The 19,523-nt window shown below is 38.7% G+C and overlaps 1 protein-coding gene across 1 annotated transcript in view; it reads left to right on the top strand.

Annotated features, from left to right (window-relative positions):
• kif5ab (kinesin family member 5A, b) overlaps positions 1-17,982 on the top strand; it is a 55,972-nt gene extending 37,990 nt beyond the window's left edge. Inside the window, exons 13-29 of the mRNA XM_066663675.1 lie at positions 504-572; positions 672-878; positions 1,567-1,713; positions 2,203-2,391; positions 2,908-3,025; positions 3,622-3,671; positions 5,000-5,091; positions 5,187-5,288; positions 10,615-10,675; positions 10,765-10,836; positions 10,924-11,028; positions 11,339-11,555; positions 12,353-12,524; positions 12,795-12,871; positions 13,638-13,665; positions 13,798-13,937; positions 14,857-17,982. Of these exons, the coding sequence (XP_066519772.1) occupies positions 504-572; positions 672-878; positions 1,567-1,713; positions 2,203-2,391; positions 2,908-3,025; positions 3,622-3,671; positions 5,000-5,091; positions 5,187-5,288; positions 10,615-10,675; positions 10,765-10,836; positions 10,924-11,028; positions 11,339-11,555; positions 12,353-12,524; positions 12,795-12,871; positions 13,638-13,665; positions 13,798-13,924 (1,833 nt within the window). The 3' untranslated portion in view covers positions 13,925-13,937; positions 14,857-17,982. The remainder of the gene's footprint in view (positions 1-503; positions 573-671; positions 879-1,566; positions 1,714-2,202; positions 2,392-2,907; positions 3,026-3,621; positions 3,672-4,999; positions 5,092-5,186; positions 5,289-10,614; positions 10,676-10,764; positions 10,837-10,923; positions 11,029-11,338; positions 11,556-12,352; positions 12,525-12,794; positions 12,872-13,637; positions 13,666-13,797; positions 13,938-14,856) is intronic.
• Positions 17,983-19,523: the final 1,541 nt, after the last annotated feature.

Below are 19,523 nucleotides of genomic sequence, written 5' to 3'. Positions count from 1 at the left end.
TTTCCATGGCTTTAGAGCTAGAGCCACTGATAGAAAATAGCAGTACCCTCTTCATACAATAGTAGGTGGATTTTGGCCGTGTTAAATTTCAAAAGGTAATAGACTTTTTCCAAGCAACTGGACAATGGAAGACGGGCAACACCCTAAACACCAAAGTTACAATAATAAACACCTAGCACAAAAATAGCAACCACAAGAAACACCACAGTTAAAACCTTGTATACCATACCATTACCCACCTGCCATACCATAGCAACAACCTAGCAACATCCTAGCGTCTATCGGAGGTATTGTAAGAACCACTTAGCACCACTTTGACATCCACTTAATTACCACAGTAGCTGTCTAGTAACATCATAGCAGCAAACGTAGAATGAATTAAGCTGCACAGTCACTTCCTTTTCTTCTCAAAATGTGCTTGTCCTGTATAAATTTTAATTTCTTTGTTTCTAAAGTGAGCATTTACATTTCCTCAGCAATCTCGTTGTTTCTTCTTTTTACAGGATGATGAGATTAACCTGCAGAGTCAGCTGGTGGAGAAACTGAAGAAGCAAATGCTAGATCAGGAGGAGGTGGATCATTCTCTCCATACTCTAATTTCTTTTGTCTCACTCTTGAAAGTTAGCCATCTTCAGATCCATCTGAAGTCAGGTGTCTTTCTGTGTGTGTAGTTTTTGGCATCTTCACGTGCGGACAGTGAGCGGGTGCAGTGTGAGCTGGGGCGGCTACAGGCTGACAGTGAGAGCGCTAAAGCAGAAGTTAAGGAGGTCCTGCAGGCTTTGGAGGAACTGGCCCTCAGCTATGACCAGAAGACTCAGGAGGTCCAGGACAAGACCCTGCAGAACAAACTGCTCACAGAAGAACTTGCCCAGAAAATGGTCAGTAGTCTTTTCTTCTAAGCTGCGGAGGGCATAGAAAGCTCTATTTTATGTAAGTTATCCACCGGTAAACCATGATTACTAAAACTGCATGTAAAAATAAAACAAAAATTTTAAATACCTCAAAAATAATTGAAATTTCTTGTAGGACACCTCAGAGAATCTCACTGATGGTGATTAACAAATATTGTTTGGCTATTCCATATTTTATTTAAAGCTTATTTTAAAAGATCTTAACATATATATTTTCCTTGTACATCTTTTACAGTGATTCTTTCAGTAAAGAGTCCTGGCAAAGATTTTCTATCATCATTTTAATTTCTAACAACTGATATAAACCAGTGATGTACGTTGGGCTTCCAGAAGGAGTTCTTATGGGAGTGCCATCTCAGCTGTCTCTACCTACATAATACAGAGGGAAAAAATGCTGACAGATTTTTATATTTCTGTATTTTAACACTTGATTTCAATTAAAATATAACAGCAAATATAAAGTTACTACCAAATATAATAATATAATATAATATAATACCAAAATACACATATAGTGATAATTCATTCATTCTTCATATAAAATATACAGTTAAAATGAATAAGAAATTCTAGATGTCTTTTTGGTATTTCACAGAAATCATTAGGTCTTATAAAGGCACCAAGTTTTCTTCTCAGAATGAATTGTTTTTTTTAGACGGACCTGATGTGCTTGGAGACAGAGTTTTCTCGGCTGCAGGAAGTGAGCGGTCAGCAGAGGAAACGTGTCACTGAAGTTCTGAACACGTTGCTGAAGGACTTGAGTGATTTCAGCATGATCCTGGGCACCAGTGACATCAGACTGGTGTGTGTGTGTGTGTGTGTCTGTGTTTACCATTACATTTATGGCATTTGGCAGGTGGTCTCATCCAGAATAACTAAGAATTTTAATAATGTTACTTCTAATGTAGCTTTGGAATCGAATCAGTCTGCTGTGTGGAAATCAATGTTCATACCCACTGTGTTAAACCAGCTGTGTGTTTCTGTCTGTGTCATTTAGCCACACAAACCTGTAGGACATGACCAACTATCTGTAAAATGTCTGCCCATTTATGAACTGGTGTCTCATTAGAAAACCACTCACTTCGCTGTTAAGATTCAGATGTGCTTCCTGGGCCTCATTTCGGTTGAAGCATCTGCCAGCTGCCAAATTTAACACTGATTTATTCTTACACCAGTGCACAGAGCTCATAATTTATGTCTATTTTTGTTATTTAGTTATTTCTCTCTCTCTCTCTCTCTCTCTCTCTCTCTCTCTCTCTCTCTCCATCTCTCTCTCTCTCTCTCACTCCAGCCACGTGATCTCTCAGGTGTGTTAGAGGAGGAGTACGCTGTGGTGTGTGTGTATGTGAATAAGGTCAAGTCCGAGCTAAAGTCAGTAGTGAAACGTTGCAGGCAGCTGGAGAGTGTACAGACAGAATGCCATCGCAAAATGGAGGAAACTGGAAGGGAGCTTTCATCCTGCCAGCTTCTCATATCACAGGTGAAGAAACACACTCCCACTAACCTTTAATAGAATTACTTAGAAAAATTTGATCTCAACGCATTAATTCAAGCTCAAGGTTAGAGCCCACATTCTTAATGTGAAAGTCTGAGACCACATTTATTCAGTTTCACAGCAAACAAATACAAATGAATGCATTTAGAGGTGTTTCTTAAGAGAGTTGTAGCTGTCAAAAAACAAAGCTAGTGTTCTCAAAACATTGGACTGAATGATTGGGTTTACCTTTATCATGGGGAAAAAAAACAATAAAACAAGCCTTCTAAAAAGAATGTAAGCTGTAAAGCTGAAAAATAAATTGCTTATATAAACAAGATATTTCAACTGGAAAATAAACACTGCAACATAAAATGAATGGACAGGGGCACATAAGCACATAAGAAACAGTACACTGAATAAATAACTGTACATAAAGAAATACTGACAGTACATTACACATAGGATTAGTACACAACACCCTTGTGTGGCATTTACTGTGACTTGGTGATGGTGTTCCAGCATGAGGCGAAGATCCGCTCTCTCACTGAGTACATGCAGAACATGGAGCTGAAGAAGCGACAGCTGGAGGAGAGCTACGACTGTTTGAGTGAAGAGCTTGCAAGACTGCAAAATGCAGGTAGGTCCTATAACATTACATACTAAGTATCTCACAAAGCAAAAATTGTCTGCATATGTATGAAAAGTGAAAAACACACGTTGGTAGGTGGATTGGCGACTCAAAAGTGTCTGTAGGTGTGAGTGTGTGAGTGAATGTGTGTGTGTGTGTGTGTGTGTCTGTGTTGCCCTGTGAAGGACTGGCGCCCCCTCCAGGGTGTATTCCCGCCTTGCGCCCAATGATTATAGCTCTGGACCCACCGCGAACCTGAATTGGATAAGCTGTTACAGATAATGAATGAACGAATGAATGCTATGTATGAAAAGTTTAAAGACTCCTGGTAAAACTATTTTTATCTTATATACATGGGGAAAAAATTCACATGTGGAATATTTTTTTATATTTTCTGATAGATTCAACTGAGGCAATAAAAAAATAACAGGGCATTTAATGTGCAGAATTGTGTTATCTATAAAGACGTTCTCATTTTTCAGAAAAAAGATTTTATTTAAATAAGAGTTTAACGTAAAACCGAATGGCATGTAAGAAAAATATATACTATAACAAAATAAAACCTCAACTGGCATTTCTGTGCTCAACTGCCTCTTTATTTACAGAGAGGCTCCAGGATAACCAACAAGACACTGAGGAGGCGGGGGATATTAAGGTTAGTGTGGATATCTGTGGGAGTCAACTATTCATTAAAGTAATTTAGACTGTGCTGGTGATGTAATAAAAGCAATTATTTGTTTACTAATGCCGCTTGTATAAACATCAAGGTTTACTTCCTGTGCTGAGGATTGTAAAGCAAATCCATTTTTTGGTTACAAATCCATTGATACACACAGCATGTGAAATGCAAATAAAACAGTGATTTGTATATAGATGTTGATTTGTATTAAAAAAAAACATTGTTAAAATGAGATATTTAAGATATTTATAAACATGAAACATGAAAGTGGAAAAGATGATGATGATGATGATGATGATGATGATGATGATGATGATGATAAACATCCTATACATCTTTATTACTTATCAACTCTATTTTTTTGTAAATATAAAGTCATTCTAAAACTGCAAAATATATTTTAAATTTCCAGGCAATTTCAGATGAGAATTTTACAAATATATGGTAATAAAAACCTTTATTAAGTGCCCTTAGAAGGGCACAAGTGCTGAAAGTGAACAAGTATTTGGGGCTTGGTGTATGGTGGGACTGACAGAGCTTTATCTACCATCACACAAACCTCCTTGACGGTCGGACTGATCTGCCCATATCAATTGCTATACACCAAGTACATATACACACATACAGACACATGAAATATCCTCCCACCACACACACATACACACACACACACACACACACAACTCACACAGCAAAAAGGTCCCCAAACATGGGGTTAATCCCCATGTGGAAATCTCTGTGGGGCCTCTAAAGGGGAGTCTCTGTGCATGCTGGAGGTCCTCCTTGTAAGACCCAGCCCCTCTCAGAGTACAGCATCTGTTAATCACGGTATAAAATTGTTTAATCTGGGTATATAAGGTATATAAAAACTGTAGTCCAGGATGAGTCAAGGCTCAGCACCCTGCCAAAAATGCCCCACAGGATAAGACCTCAGTTTAGATTCCACAAGTGTTTGCTGTTTACACTGCATATTGTAATAAAAAGATTTACGATAATCTGGAAAAACTTACATGACGCCTTGTGTAAAAGATTAATGGCATTTGTTGCCCCAAACAATGATTAAATTGATGATAAAATGAAAGATGATGGACCACAGAAAAAAACACTTTTTTGGATTATGTTACAAGCATCAAATATGGAGTACACCTATGTTTACAAAAAGCTCATAAGGTGTTAGGTTCTTGTAATTAACCAATATTTACTTAGAACTGCTTCTGTTTTTACTAGCATTTCACATGTTGTCCCAGATGTTTTGGGACTGAGGTTTGTAATATTAATGCTGGATCCTGTTTGTGGAACTGCAGAGAGAAAATCATCGTGAACCACAACACAAACAGCTTGGACGCCTGCGTGATGACATCAACCACAAACAGAAGATAATTGATGAGCTCACAGAGTATGGAAATCTAATAATCATCTTCCATCTTTTTTTCTGTCAGTCATATCCAGTCACCCATATGCATCACTCTCTCTCTCTTTCTGTGCCTGTAGCAAAAATCAGCGTCTGGTTTTGGAGCTGGAGCAAATGCAGGCAGAGTTTGCTGACCTGAAGTTCAGAGAGCATGAGAAGACCATCCAGCTGGAGGAGCTCAAGTGAGTGCTTTTATTTACCTGTTTTTTTAACTAACATTATTATTTTTTTAGTAATTTCATTAAAAACTTCAGGCACTATAACAGTGTTTGATTCTCTTCAGGAGGTTTGTTGTAGCTGCAGGCAAAGATGCAGTTGTTTATTTAGAGTTATTAAAATTGGCAATTTCAGTGTGTAAAAGTGCATAAGAGTGATGGTCTATTTCTGTGACTGTTTATAAAACGATGCCAAAGAGGCTTAATTAGTGTGTATTGAAAATGGTTTGGGGGTGTAACTGGGGCATTAATATATAATATTAGCATCTTTAAAAATAAAACATTTTATTTTTTGCTTCTTGTTTGAACATAACATTAAAGCCCCAATTAGGGATTACTGAAACAGTGCATAGCCAAATGATAGTTGTAAGGGGAAATGATAAAAGATGTACATTTTGTATGCTTTAGCGGTATATTTTCACTGTTTGAAATCTTTAGTGACAGCACTAGGAAGTAGACTGTCATTTTCATTTTTGGCAGGATGTTAAAATAACATAAATGTGACCTTTCATGAAAAGCATTATTCCATATGACAGCACTACCTCTTATCGCTTTGGCTGGAGATGAGAAAATCTAAAATATTGTTCACTGCCATTTCTGTTATTTAAGTGACCTACATGTCAGGTATATGGAACATATCCATTATAAAACTCTACCAAGGCCTGCTTTAAATATACCCACAGCCATGTAATGCCATGGTTTTGGTTCTCAAATTACTTCGGGTTCCCTGCCAAATCACTGCCCTGTATCAGTGGCCATGAGACAGATCTTACAGATTTTTCCTTTTTTATATTTATTATAAAAAAACTATAATGCTATTTCATTATACTTACAGGGTTTGTGCTGTCTCTTTGTGCTAGTGCAGTGGTGGTTTTGTGTCAGTAGAGAACTGAATTTATGTTTGCTATTTTAGGGGTTTTGTTACATTAGTTGTTCACCTTTCTAGCTGTGTCTTGTCTACTCATCCTTCATAAGGCTACACATGCAAAGGGTTTGGACAAACCTGCTCAAATTAATTTAATGACTTGAGAAGTGAAACTGCATTTGCTCTACATGCACTCCTGTATTTGTTATAGCATTGTAGTGTTAATTTACTGAATTCAATAAACAAACGCTCTCACTCTCACACACACACACAAAAATTTAGTGTGATATATTTTGCCATCGTGTTGAAGTAAACACCTCTAAAATATGCAGACCATACATTAAGTTTATTCCCTAGAGGTTCCCTGTAGAGTTTTATTTACTTAAATTCCTCATCATTTGTCCAGTCCCTGTCCAGGTGTGTCTTGTCTGCATCCTCTTTAACATGGTAATATTAAAATTTGAAATGAAACTCATTTAAAGCCACATCTACACTAACAGTGCCTATGAGATATGCTCCTTTTCCAGAATACTTGGTCTACTTCATGGTCCAGTGCTACCAATTCACACTTTTAATTTTCATTAGCAGATGAGGTTTTGAAGTCAATTACAAGGTGTTTATTTTGTAATATATATTGCAGACCGTAGCCACATTATATATGGTCTCAGGATATTCAATGTAAAATGGACAAATCTGATTTAAAGGGGTGGTTAGGGTGTCAGTGTACAAATACCAGTCAATATCCACAGGAATCCCACCTTGTGTCTTGGTGGACAGCATTTTCAGAGGAGCAGCAGCTGAAAGTTTAGAAGCAATGCTGACCTGTCACTTTAGCATTTAGTCTAAATAGTCGTTTAGTACAGGGAGGGACTGCAGGCACAACTTGAAGTCTTGCTGGATGGTGATAATAGTACATCACTGGTGTCTGAATCCCTCTATAATACATGAGGGCAGGGGGATAAAAATTCACTGGCTGCTGAGAATCATTGCCAGGAACAGAATGGGCCAGCAGGAGCAATTGGGCAATGTAAGTATATTTGGAGTGATCACTCAACAATAACCATACTGGTAAAAGGATAACTGACATATGCAAGTGGAGCAAAGGCATACTCAGGTTGTTGGGGATCACTGGCATGGACTGAAGTGGCAGTGGGGGGACAGTGATTGTAGGGTCAGTTTAGGTAACCATGCCAACTCTGGAAGGGTAATTTTAGGGGTATTTGTGGTGTTAGCTCATTGATTATAATATTAGTAAAAGTATGCCTACGACGGCATGACATTTAGTCTGGGAAGACCCAGGCTGCTGAAGATCACTGGCATGGGCAACAGTAGATAGGACAGCTGCAGGGGCATTTGTTGTGGCAGCTGTGAGAAAACCCCAGGGGTACATCGGCTTGCTATGGTGATGCATCTGGCCAAATGACTAATGCATCTGAGGGGAGGAATATTCTAGGTCTTGATGGACATTGGCAGTGGCAGTAGAAGGGGCAGCTGTGGTAGAGCTCATAGATGGAATCCACAGAACATAATATGCCCAGGGGAGTACCCCACAAAAGCAGTGAAAGAATATAGTTATAATCCTGTGATAGAAGAGACATGATTTGATAAACCTAAGAACACTGTAGAGCCCACATAAGTACACATGGACAATGCCCAACGTATCACAGAAATGTTGTAGGGATCGCTGAAGCAGAAATGTTCTGCTGATGAACCCCACAGCCACTTGCAGTAAATACGTTTCTATTAACCATCTTTGAGTCCAGAAACATGTTGGTACCTATTAACTCAAACCTATTTTTCTATGGGTTTGAGTTAATAGGTGTGATACCCTCCAATAATCTAGGCCCCCCGTCTACACTGTATTAGTATTTTGTACTCAAATATCCTGAGCAATAGAGATGATGCAGTTCCAGAAGATGAATGAATGAATAACCATCTTTGAAACCTCACCTTTGTGACTTGCTATTCTAATTGTAGAATAAGCTAGATTCAGTCCAGACTGAATTAAAAAAGTGAAAGCAAAACAGTATTTCAACATGGTGCAGGTATACAGCTCCATAATTTTGCAAATGGCAGTGCAGCAAATTTAACATGACAGCCCTGATAATGAGAAACCACAGTTGTCAGGTAGCTGGGGCATAGGAACTGGACCTTCTGCACCTGTACGAGGGTAGGAAAATAATTACAACAGGCCAAATCAACCTACCAGGCATAAACTGTTCGGTCTCACCTCTGTGCATCATGACGTTAGGTAATGTTACTCTACTTCCTTGGACACATAGGGCCATAACTTAACCACTATGTTGCCAGACAACCATTCGACACAGAAATCATTGATATTTCATTTATGGTGAGACTGGCATTCATGAGGGTCCAAGATATACATCCTTCTTATTCGCAGTTCTTGAGATGATTAATTTAGAGGGGTAATGTCTTGTTTGGAAAAATACAACAATTCATGTGGCACTGTGTACAAGGTACATAGGATGCTACACACACCAGGAAGAAAATATACAGTGATTTGAAGTATACACAGTGATATACAGTGTTGCATATAACCTTCTTGTAACCTCAAGCTACAAATATGTTATTTACTCCTCTATATGTTATTGCATTGTTATGTATGTTCCTCTCATTTGTTTCATTGCCTGATCATTTTTTAACTTCCCCCTTACAAGTTAATTTCCATTGTAATAAGCATCTTTGGGTCATCTGAAAACATGTAATAAATACCACTTATTATTGTTATTCATTCATTCATTCATTCATTATCTGTAACCGCTTATCCAGTTCAGGGTCGCGGTGGGTCCAGAGCCTACCTGGAATCATTGGGCGCAAGGCGGAAATACACCCTGGAGGGGGCACCAGTCCTTCACAGGGCAACACAGACACACACGCATTCACTCACACACTCACACCTACGGACACTTTCGAGTCGCCAATTCACTTACCAACGTGTGTTTTTGGACTGTGGGAGGAAACCGGAGCACCCGGAGGAAACCCACGCGGACACGGGGAGAACACACCAACTCCTCACAGACAGTCACCTGGAGCGGGAATCGAACCCACAACCTCCAGGTCCCTGGAGCTGTGTGACTGCGACACTACCTGCTGCGCCACCGTGCCGCACTTATTATTATTATTATTATTATTATTATTATTATTATTATTATATATAATAATATATTATATATATATTATATAAATATGCAGTGTTATTTATAATCTGTGCTTTGTTTAATGATGTTTAATAGTAAAACACTGTAATTTGCTTTGGCTTAAAGTTATTTTTCACAGAACAGACATATAAGCTACATAACTGCAACTGAAACATTTAATTACTTCTGTTTTGCAGAAGAGGGGATGTTTTAAGTCTCTTTTTATAAGATTTTTTTTAAATTGTTTTAGACTTCAAAATATTCTTGTGCCCAGGGACCTCCTCTGCAAACACTCACTTATAACCACTTCTAGGATTGTGGTTGGAAAAATGAGAGAAGTTGATAGATGGATAAAAATAGCAAAGCCATCTGTTCTGTATATTTATGATAATGCCTAGACATTATTAAACCACTCTCATCACGCCTGCCTCATGTAGCACCTGTGAGAATTATGCAGGTCTTGAGAAAGCATCTAATAGAAATCTCAGATGATGTAAGACATCTTTTTTTACCTTACATTTTTATAACAGCTATAAAGATGTGTCCTGCATATAAACCTAAAATCTGGAAGCTTTTCCCAGATGGTGCTAACACCTGTGCTGTTCACTAGCTGGCAAGATGATCCTTTTCAGAATGCCAAAAAAGTATCAGAGGACTACTCCTACTCCTGCCTATAAGAAACTTGCTTTTAACAGTTCAATGCATGTCTTATGTGTCACTTGAGACAACAATGCTGTGCTGGGTTTAAAAATAATGCCACTCAGGGTTGGTTTTTATGGCAGTATATTGTATGTACCACATAGAGGATATGTGTAAAAATAGCATAGTGCATCATGGAAATCTATCAAATGAACATTGCCCTCTGCAGATATTCGCACCCCTGGTGACATAATCAAAACATGCTGTAAAAAGTCTTTACTGAATATTCTTTTGGGACTTCATTAAAAATATTACAGAACTACATTGTATCATGAAATAATTTTTCAGGGTTTTTTTTTTTTTTGAATCCTTTACTTTTAACAGACATTTCCACCTAGAGGCACAGTAAATGTATTTTGCAGATTAACAAATGCCCATGAAACTCTGCCTATGGCATGCCTCCTCTCCACCAATAACATGGCTGACTATTCAGTATCCATCCGTGTGTCATTAGGACTGGACTGCTTCACTACAGTGCATCATATTATAAAGTTATAGTAAAAGTAGTTGCTAAAGTCAGCTATGAGCTTAAATGTGATTGAAAATGTTGGTATGTACTTTCTGTGGACAGATATCTGAACGAACGCCATGAGCAAGCCAAGCAAGACATGAAAGGGCTAGAAGAGACTGTTGTGAGTATTTTTCTTTTTGAAAAATGCTTGAAACTGTACAGCAAAACATTAAAAATCTCCTAATGACATACCCTCTCTTTGTAACCAAGGCTCGAGAGCTCCAGACCTTGCACAACTTGAGGAAGCTTTTTGTTCAAGACCTCACGACGCGAGTTAAACGAGTGAGTAGAAGAAAAGTCCTGTGTCAGCTGCAATACTGGTGACTCTGTTCGAATAACTCACAGAACATCTGTCTGCCTTGTGCCCAGAGTGCAGAAATGGAGCCTGACGATAGTGGGGGGTCTTCCACTCAAAAGCAGAAAATTTCCTTTCTTGAGAACAACTTGGATCAGCTTACAAAAGTGCACAAACAGGTATGTGATGTTTTACTCTGGACTGGTTTGGTGGTAGTAATAAAATGCAGGATAGAGTGCAGGTTCCACGGAGCCAGCGAATAGATTGAATGTCTTCGCTGAGCATAAAAGGGTCATTAATCAAGGTGCCTTGCATGCTCTCAGACGTGATACACATGCACATCTGCATCCTCTTCTTATCATCACTTCACCTCCATTTCTCTCCTACATGCTTTTTAATCTTTTTTTCTTCTTCGTATCTCAAGCACACTACAAATTGATTCTCTCTCTCTCTCACTCTCACTCTCTCACCCCCCCTCCCCACTCTCAGCTTGTCCGTGATAATGCAGATCTTCGCTGTGAGCTTCCTAAGCTGGAGAAGCGTCTTCGCTCTACGGCTGAGCGGGTTCGGGCGTTGGAGGGGGCACTGAAGGAGGCCAAGGAGAGTGCAATGAAGGACCGCCGCCGCTACCAGCAGGAGGTGGAGCGTATTAAAGAAGTCATGAGAGTCAGATACCCCTTCCGCCGACCACACGCTGCCCTAATTGGTTAGTTAACATCATACAGTGGTCTGTATAGTGTACAGTGGATATAGCTTGTGCAGTGTAGAGGGTAACATTGGTGCCCTTCTCATGGCAGACTCTGGTTCAGTTCCCATCACATTTCACAGTTAAGAACACTGTGTTATGCCAACACTGCATAACAATGACTGGAAGTGAATGTTACTCTGCATAAGAGCCTTTGCCAAAGGCCCTAAATGTACAAATCAGTTGGTTCAGAGCCTACCTGGAATTACTGGTCGCACAGAAGGAACACACCCTGGAGGGGGACCCCGTCTTTCTCAGGGCAACACACACTCACACATTCACACTCACACCGATGGACTGTTTTGAGTCGCCAATTCACCTACCAGTGTGTGTTTTTGGACCGTGGGTGGAAAGCGGAGCACCCGGAGGCAACATACGCTGACACGAGGAAGACACACCAAACTCCTCAGACACAATCACCCAGAGCGGGGCTTGAACACACAACCCAAGGGCACCTCCATTCCGCTCCTGATCAAGTACCAATGTTGGATAAATTGTATAAATGGTGTTACAAATACAACTCCAACTCAATGCAAAAGCTGCAGATCCACTCCAGAGAACACTGTTCCACTTCTATTCAGCTCAATCCAGGGGAACTAGATATGCATCTAGCCCAAGCTTGGCATTAGGCATGAAGACCTTAAGCTCCTGTGCAACTGTTCCAGTGAACTCACTCACTATAAGGGTTGTCATTCTAGACTTTTTTGGACATATATTTTACACTTAATTTTGCTTTATACTGTGTTTTCTGTTTTCAGCCAAACCAGTTCGGCCTGGGCACTACCCTGTCTCTTCTCCCAGCAATCACATGTTCATACGCAGGGATCCCTCCATCACATTCAGCAATGCAATGTTCCAGAACACCGCTCCACCTCTCATTCTACCCACGGCATCCAACCACAGGAAGTCAGAGTTACGTCAGATGGACAAGTAAGTTCTTCTGTCATAATCTTTCATTTGTTGCATTGTTTGTTTTCTTTAATATTATTTTAAAATACTCCACCTGCCCTTTGTATTTTGTGTACATTTTATAATGATTGGGTGAATAGAAATTACCCAGATGTAAGCATATAGCTAATTAATATTGGCAAGTAAATAAGTTCCTATTACAATAAAGTTAACACTTTGGCGATATGGAGGTTTGTTTCGACAGTACTGATGATCTTAATCTGTAGTGACTTTGAACCTTTGTGTGTACAGAGCTCCAGAGGACAGGCACAGGACATCCAATGCTACGGAGTCTCTGGACTCCACTCACAAGCTCAACGTAGCCAATGGTAAACTGCAGGTTTTGATAACAACCCTCACAGGCACCTATGTATTTGTTGTTGTTCTTGGAAAGGACAAGAGGTTCTGAGGTTCCTGGCTCAGATTAAAGCAGTAATTCATGAGGGGCTGTATGTTACAATGATTTCATCGTGGCTAGGGGGCATTGTTAGGAGGAATATGGCAAGGAAATAATACAAAACACACGTTTAATAAAGAATTAAGCAAATAGCAATTGCTCTGGTTGCCCAAATAATATTTATTCCATTTCTTGTTCTGTTCTGTATTACTGAGTGTTATTTGTATGATTATACATATATAATCAGACCTTAAATCTAGACATGCATTTTTTTAGGTGAGATTTAGGACAGAATTAAAATTCAAAGTGCAGAGACTTTAGAATTGTTCTACTTCCTTGTTTGAATCACTCCAATAACAGCGCTGGACCCACATTTAGGTGAGGGTACAAAGACAAGGATAAACAGAGTGAGTTAAAAAAAAGGGAAATTAAGTATTGAGTACAGATGCTGAAAATGAGAACCGAGAGGACAGCTTCTGCTCCTCGCTCCTCACTGCATTGTGCCTCATGCTGAATTGAGCTGTAGTTCATTCTCATTTAAAGGAACAAGCACTGAAACTGGTTGTTCTGAGTAGGGTTGTTTTGACAGGGGGAGAACACTGCTGTTTTTATTTTCTGTGTGGTATTTAATGTGCTGGCTCTAATGTGTAGACAAGGTGTAAAATGTGTCCCATTAAATTGTTCGTATTTCTTAACAGGGAATGCCACAGACATCAATGATAACAGGTAAGCTTTGTATGATTTAAAACATGTATTTATTTGAATACTCAATGGTGTCTGGGCCATCATCTCTGCCACTTGGTTGTTCTGTGTGATGCCTACTAATGCCTGCTGTTATTTGCTATTTCCTACCTGCAGTGTGCCTCTAAGTGACCTCTCTGTGTGCAGCAGTGATGGGCACTGCAACAGTTCATCTGACCAACTCAAACAGCAGCAGCAACAACAACAACAACACATTATCCAGCAGGAGCCTGCAGCCAGCTAATCACTTAGAGCAGGTAAACAAATGGTACACATAACAGCAGATGAATACAGAAGTACAACAAGAGTAGGCAAGGATGTATATTTAAACACAGTACCACAAATTTGAGCACACCTACTGACAGAGATGTCTGAATATTTTTTTTCCCACATTTCACAATAATACTGAATATATTAATCAGAATATCTGGAAGATATTTTAGATTCTTCAGAAGTAGTCACTGAGACCCCTCCTGTTTCCTTTGTTGTCAAACCTTTTACACAGCATTCTATTTTGAAGAGTCACCGAAAGCACTGTATGAACAGGCTTGATCCCACATACGCTTGACTGATGTAAACTATATGTTTGGTACATATTTACATATTCTTTAGGCTGCCTACCACTGGGTCATCACAAGTTTTGATTCATTTATTTGTTTGAAAGTGGGAGGCCAAGAGAAATCAATTGGCCTCACTCTGCCTTGTTCCCATCACCCGACACAACCCTAGCTAATGCAGAGTTAATGTTCTCCTCCAGGTGTGTTGAGCTATTTAGTTATGAGTTATGTTTGCTTTAATGGCAGCTTAAAAAGATTTTCTGACCGGCTTAACGTGTCTTCACCCTCACAGCCTGGTAGCATTTTTGTGATTGGGGAAGAGTGAAATTGGCATTGATTACATTTGTGGAGAAAACTCTGTAAAAAAAAAATAATAAAATAAAATAAAATAAAGTTTATTTTTAAATTCATTCACAGATTTCTATATCAACACTTCTCTTTTTCTTGGAAGTAACTTTTAAGCGTTTAGGCACAAGCTTTTAAACTCCAGTATGTGTCCAAAATTTTGGCTGATACTATAAACATCTTTCACGGAAGATGATCAATATTAGATCTTCTTTTCATACTCAGATCTTGTAGAAATCTGACCTGATATCTTCTTGTCTCTGTTTCCGTGTAGATACCTGTTGTGAATCCTGTTCTGTATTTGTGCATGTTGCCTGCAAGAAATCCTCAGTGATGCCCCTCCACCTACTACCTATTAACCCAGCTCCCATTATGTTCTGATATTTTATATAATGTAATATTGATAGAGAGATTAGCTCTGCTCAGCTGAGCTGCTGTGATTCTGATGATATTTGATCTTTTAACCTCCTGTTCTGTTATTGAAATGAAGAGGTGGGAGGAGGTAGTTTAGATGACAGAACCACCACCAGAAGAGGGCAATATTTGGAAGCTTGGCACAGAGCCAGTTTACCCACAATCCTATATAGAGAAACACTGGAGTCCTAAATGAATGAGCGTGAAGGGAACTAAGAGGCTTAGACTATTAATACATAATCACTGTCCAAATTTAAAAACCTTTTACTTCTAATCTGAGTTAATGTATTCAGAGTATTTTTGGTCTATTTGTATTGCAACAACTAAAAAAAAGTCTCATGGTTTATTAATTGTGATGTAGAAACATGATATTAAAAACTGAAAAAAAGAAAATCTGAAGTAAATACACATATATGTTACTTTTTCTTCTTGTAAAGGAATTAAATTAAAATTGCAGGTTTGCACAAGACCTCATCAGGCCTCCAGTCATTCTGGACTTTCATTACTGCCCTCCAGCTTCTGATCAGTCCTGAGTCACCGCACATTAGAGGTGGACTTAGAATTAAGGAGGCATTCTGGCCTAAAACAAGCACCTAACATGTTGTTTGTTCGTTTAGGTACTGTTCTGTAATGCATTATTACACCCTGCATTCTTATTCAACTCACAGAATTCACAAAATTTCATCAGAACAGGGTTTGTTAATATTTTAACCAAGGCTTTTAGAGAATAATGTGTATTAGAAACTACGGTGGCACCTCTGTAAAAGGACATATATATATATATATCAGATGTAGTGATGGTTACATTTTTCATTCTGGACGGAGCATCCTTTTAAAACTGAATTCAGATCTGCCCCCACTAACACATAGTGGACCCTACAGTATGTTCTGTATATCTGACTCTTCCACAATTGAGTGGAACAGTTATAAACCCATGGTAATGGTAACAGAAGAAGTATCACAGTGTGAGGCACTAATATGTCTTCATGCTGAAAAACACTAGTGTGAGTTTAGGGAAATTAAAATGTAGCAGCTATTTTTATACATAGTATTGAATGAACATGTTATACATACACATATACTGTATATTTGGTGTGCAGAAATTTATAAAATTATCTTATTTATTGTATCATTGCCCTCGTAACAAAAGAGTTTATCATACAAATACAGGGATACAGAAGGGCAAAAAAAATTAAAAATCAAGCGGCATTATAGGGTGTTTTTGTGTTTTGTTTTTTTTTTTCAAAAAAAGACGTGTGAATAATGAATGTATGAAGAGAAAACATATCACTACTGAAACGGTTCCTACCTTCAAGGTACAGTGATGTGCAAAAGTCAGAGTCTTCATTTAGGCCATTTCCATTAAAGCATTCATTGAGATATTACTCCGTTTTACAGATAAAAGGATACAGGCAGCAAAGGTGAACATTTTTAGAAAGGCTTGGACACCCCAGAGCCCAGACCTCAAAAACACTGAAAGTCTTTGAGATTACTTGGATCAAGAGAAGCAGAAAAATCCAAGAAACATCCTAGGTCTGAACGTCTGTCCGAAGGCAGAAAACTGATCTCCCAAACTATAGGAAGCTGTTGATGAATCAAGGCTGGATGCCTTAAATAAAGGAGAATAATGATTAAATGTTTACATACTACTACTGTGAATTTTTGTCAAATATGATATTTTTCCCTGACAAGCAAAAATAATAAGAGAGTAAAGGGTTGTATGACTCTCGTTATCAGTCTCTGACCTTTGCACATGTAATCTTTATAGCCACATGTATTCACACCCGGTAGTCTAATGCATCTCTGTTTAGTTTGACGGAAATTCCATTGCTGTGTGGGATGGAATATGCAAATCCGCTTGGTATGCAGTAACCAGTTGTTCATCTGTTCAGCATCTTCCTGTGGTGTGCTGAAGATGGTTGCTGCCTCAAAATTGATTGTAGTCTCTGTTACTATTGCTATTGAGCATTTTGTCCGGTTCCCAAACATATGTCCTTCATGATTCTTGTGACCAGTGACATACTGGGGAGGAGTCTCGGTTGTACTGGGAGGAGTTTTGTTTTTTGAATGTGTTTTGGAAGGACTGACATGTTTACACTAAGAGATTGAATTTTTTTTGTCTGTTTTAAATGCATCTCGTGTGCATTTACACCTGCATTTTAATGTGGCTTGGCCTTATCTCTGGAGCTAAATAGCTGCCGTATCTAGATACTCAACATGGACAATTCCTGTTGGTCCATTTGTCATGCAACACATTTGTCATGCACGTAACACGTGTGTGTATCACAGTGACTCACACACACACATACACACCCACACACCCAAGCAGACGAGACAACAGCCCAGTCTCTCCTCTCAGTGTGAGGTTGATCTCATGGAGGAAAGTATTTGTATTCTTCAGATTGTTTGCAGCTTTGGCCAGAATCTCTCCATGTCTCCTAATCAGCCAGTTAGGATGAGAGAATAAAGCTGTAGCATCTCAGATAGGCCCCACAAATCCCAACTGTACTTCCTGAAACACAGCATACAAATCAATCCAGTGCAATAATGATGAAAATGGGGGTCACTGCAGGAGGTTTAGTGAAAAATAAACAGGCGTTTGTTCTGTTTGGGTACACTGATGATGTAACTTGGCTAAACGTATTTCAGTGTGAAGGCTGTTTGTTTACTAACCATCAACAAACTTTAACCCATCGATCAAAGCTGTGATTTGTGCTCTACTTTCTCTTAATTCAACATCAGAAGGTTTGATTGTGCTTTATGGACAGGACTAGGCTCTGCATGCAGAAAACTGCCCCTCCATGTGTTTTGCTAATATGATGGGTAAATATGATGTAGTGAAGATGTAATACACATATGAGCCAATGGTTGTGCAGTTTGTTTGTTTTTTTTTTTTTCTCTTTGCTTTTTGCTATTCCATTGTGACTAGAAGTATAGTGCATGCTGCACAACCTGCCTATGTGAAAATGCTGTTCAATAAAATCAATCCTGTCTCTATGTTGGGCTCCTCTCTCCTACTTGAACTTAACAGATTTGACTTGTTGATAAATGGCACAGTACAGTACAGTACAAGTACAGTACCAGTCAAAAGATTTGACACATCTTCTCATTCAATGTTTTTTATTATTTTCTATATTGTAAATGTATATGGAAGGCATTAAAATATTTGTAGTAAACAAAATAAAAAGAGTTAAATAAAACTGAATATATTTTAAACTTTAGATTCTTCAAAGTAGCTACCGTTTGCTTTGATGACAGCTTTGCGCACTCTCTGCATTCTCTCAGTCAGCTTCATGAGGTTGTCACCTGGAATGGTTTTCAGTGAACAGCTGTGGCCTCATCAAGAGTTAATTTGTAGAACCTCTCGCCTTTTTAATGTGTTTGAGGCCATATCTTGTGTTGTGCAGAGGTAGGGGCTGGTACACAGCTCTATATAGTGACTAACCCTATTCTACCAATGACTAATGAGAAGAAAACATTTGACTGGTAATGTAGATTTAACTAAGAATAATTCACTCAGACTGGGTGATGTGATGGCAATGCAGGTAGTATTGCTACCACACAATTCCGTCTTGTGTCACTATGTGTGACGCCATGTGTGTATGTGTGGGTTTAATTAGGGTGCTAAATGTTTTGATATTTTTCCTTAGGTGTCAATGTGTAATGGCCTCTTGCTCTCTCTCTAGGGTGTGTTTATGCCCAAATATTCTGGGTAGGCTCTGGACCTACCGCAGCTCTTGAGCAGGAGATGAAGCTGGTACAGAAAATGAATGAATGCATGAATAATTCACTGAATTTGAAAACATATACTCCTTTGCTAATGAGACCTGCCTCTATGGGGAAAAGGTACCTCTTATTAGGTGACGACTATAAAGTACACTGTCAACAAGAAGAAAAATGAAATAAATATGAAAAACAGGCTTCTGAACAAGTCCCATTGGTTTCTAAAAAATTAACATCTTTTCTTTAATGTAACCATCTATAAAGCGTGTTTAAAGGAACCAAAATATTTCTACATCTCAAGGGAGACCTTTGGACACATTAATTTTTAAGAAGGTGTGGCTGATGTACTTTGGGACACCTTTTTTATGTTTCTTGACACATTTGAAAGTGCAATGTGTTGTGTGGGAAAAGTGTTTTTTTTTTTAATGATTTTAATTGGTTGTATAAAAAGTTCTCCAATTTTTATAAGCCAATGAGTCTTTTGATACTTTAAATAACATAGGGGAAAATAGAAAGAGAGATACTGATTGCTGGGTCACGTTACAGTTAGGTCATGAAAGGCAGGTCATGTCAAAGATAAAGAACAATTAAAATTACCATAAGGGTATAGTGAATGGCACTAAAGTCCACACACTTCAATACCAAAGAGAATCTGGCTCAAACAAATACAACTGTAGCTGATCTTGTTCTGTGCTGTGTTTACGGCCTACAGCAGATAAGACTCTTAACAGAGTTCACATTCCTATAAAGCACCTGTTCCATTCAGTGCCCATGCAGATAGCGATAGATAAAGCAATCAAGGCC

Source organism: Hoplias malabaricus, chromosome 3 (assembly GCF_029633855.1).
Source record: "Hoplias malabaricus isolate fHopMal1 chromosome 3, fHopMal1.hap1, whole genome shotgun sequence".
Classification (NCBI taxonomy): domain Eukaryota; kingdom Metazoa; phylum Chordata; class Actinopteri; order Characiformes; family Erythrinidae; genus Hoplias; species Hoplias malabaricus.
The sequence above is the reverse complement of the archived record's forward strand: the minus strand, read 5'-3'. Positions and strand labels throughout refer to the sequence as shown.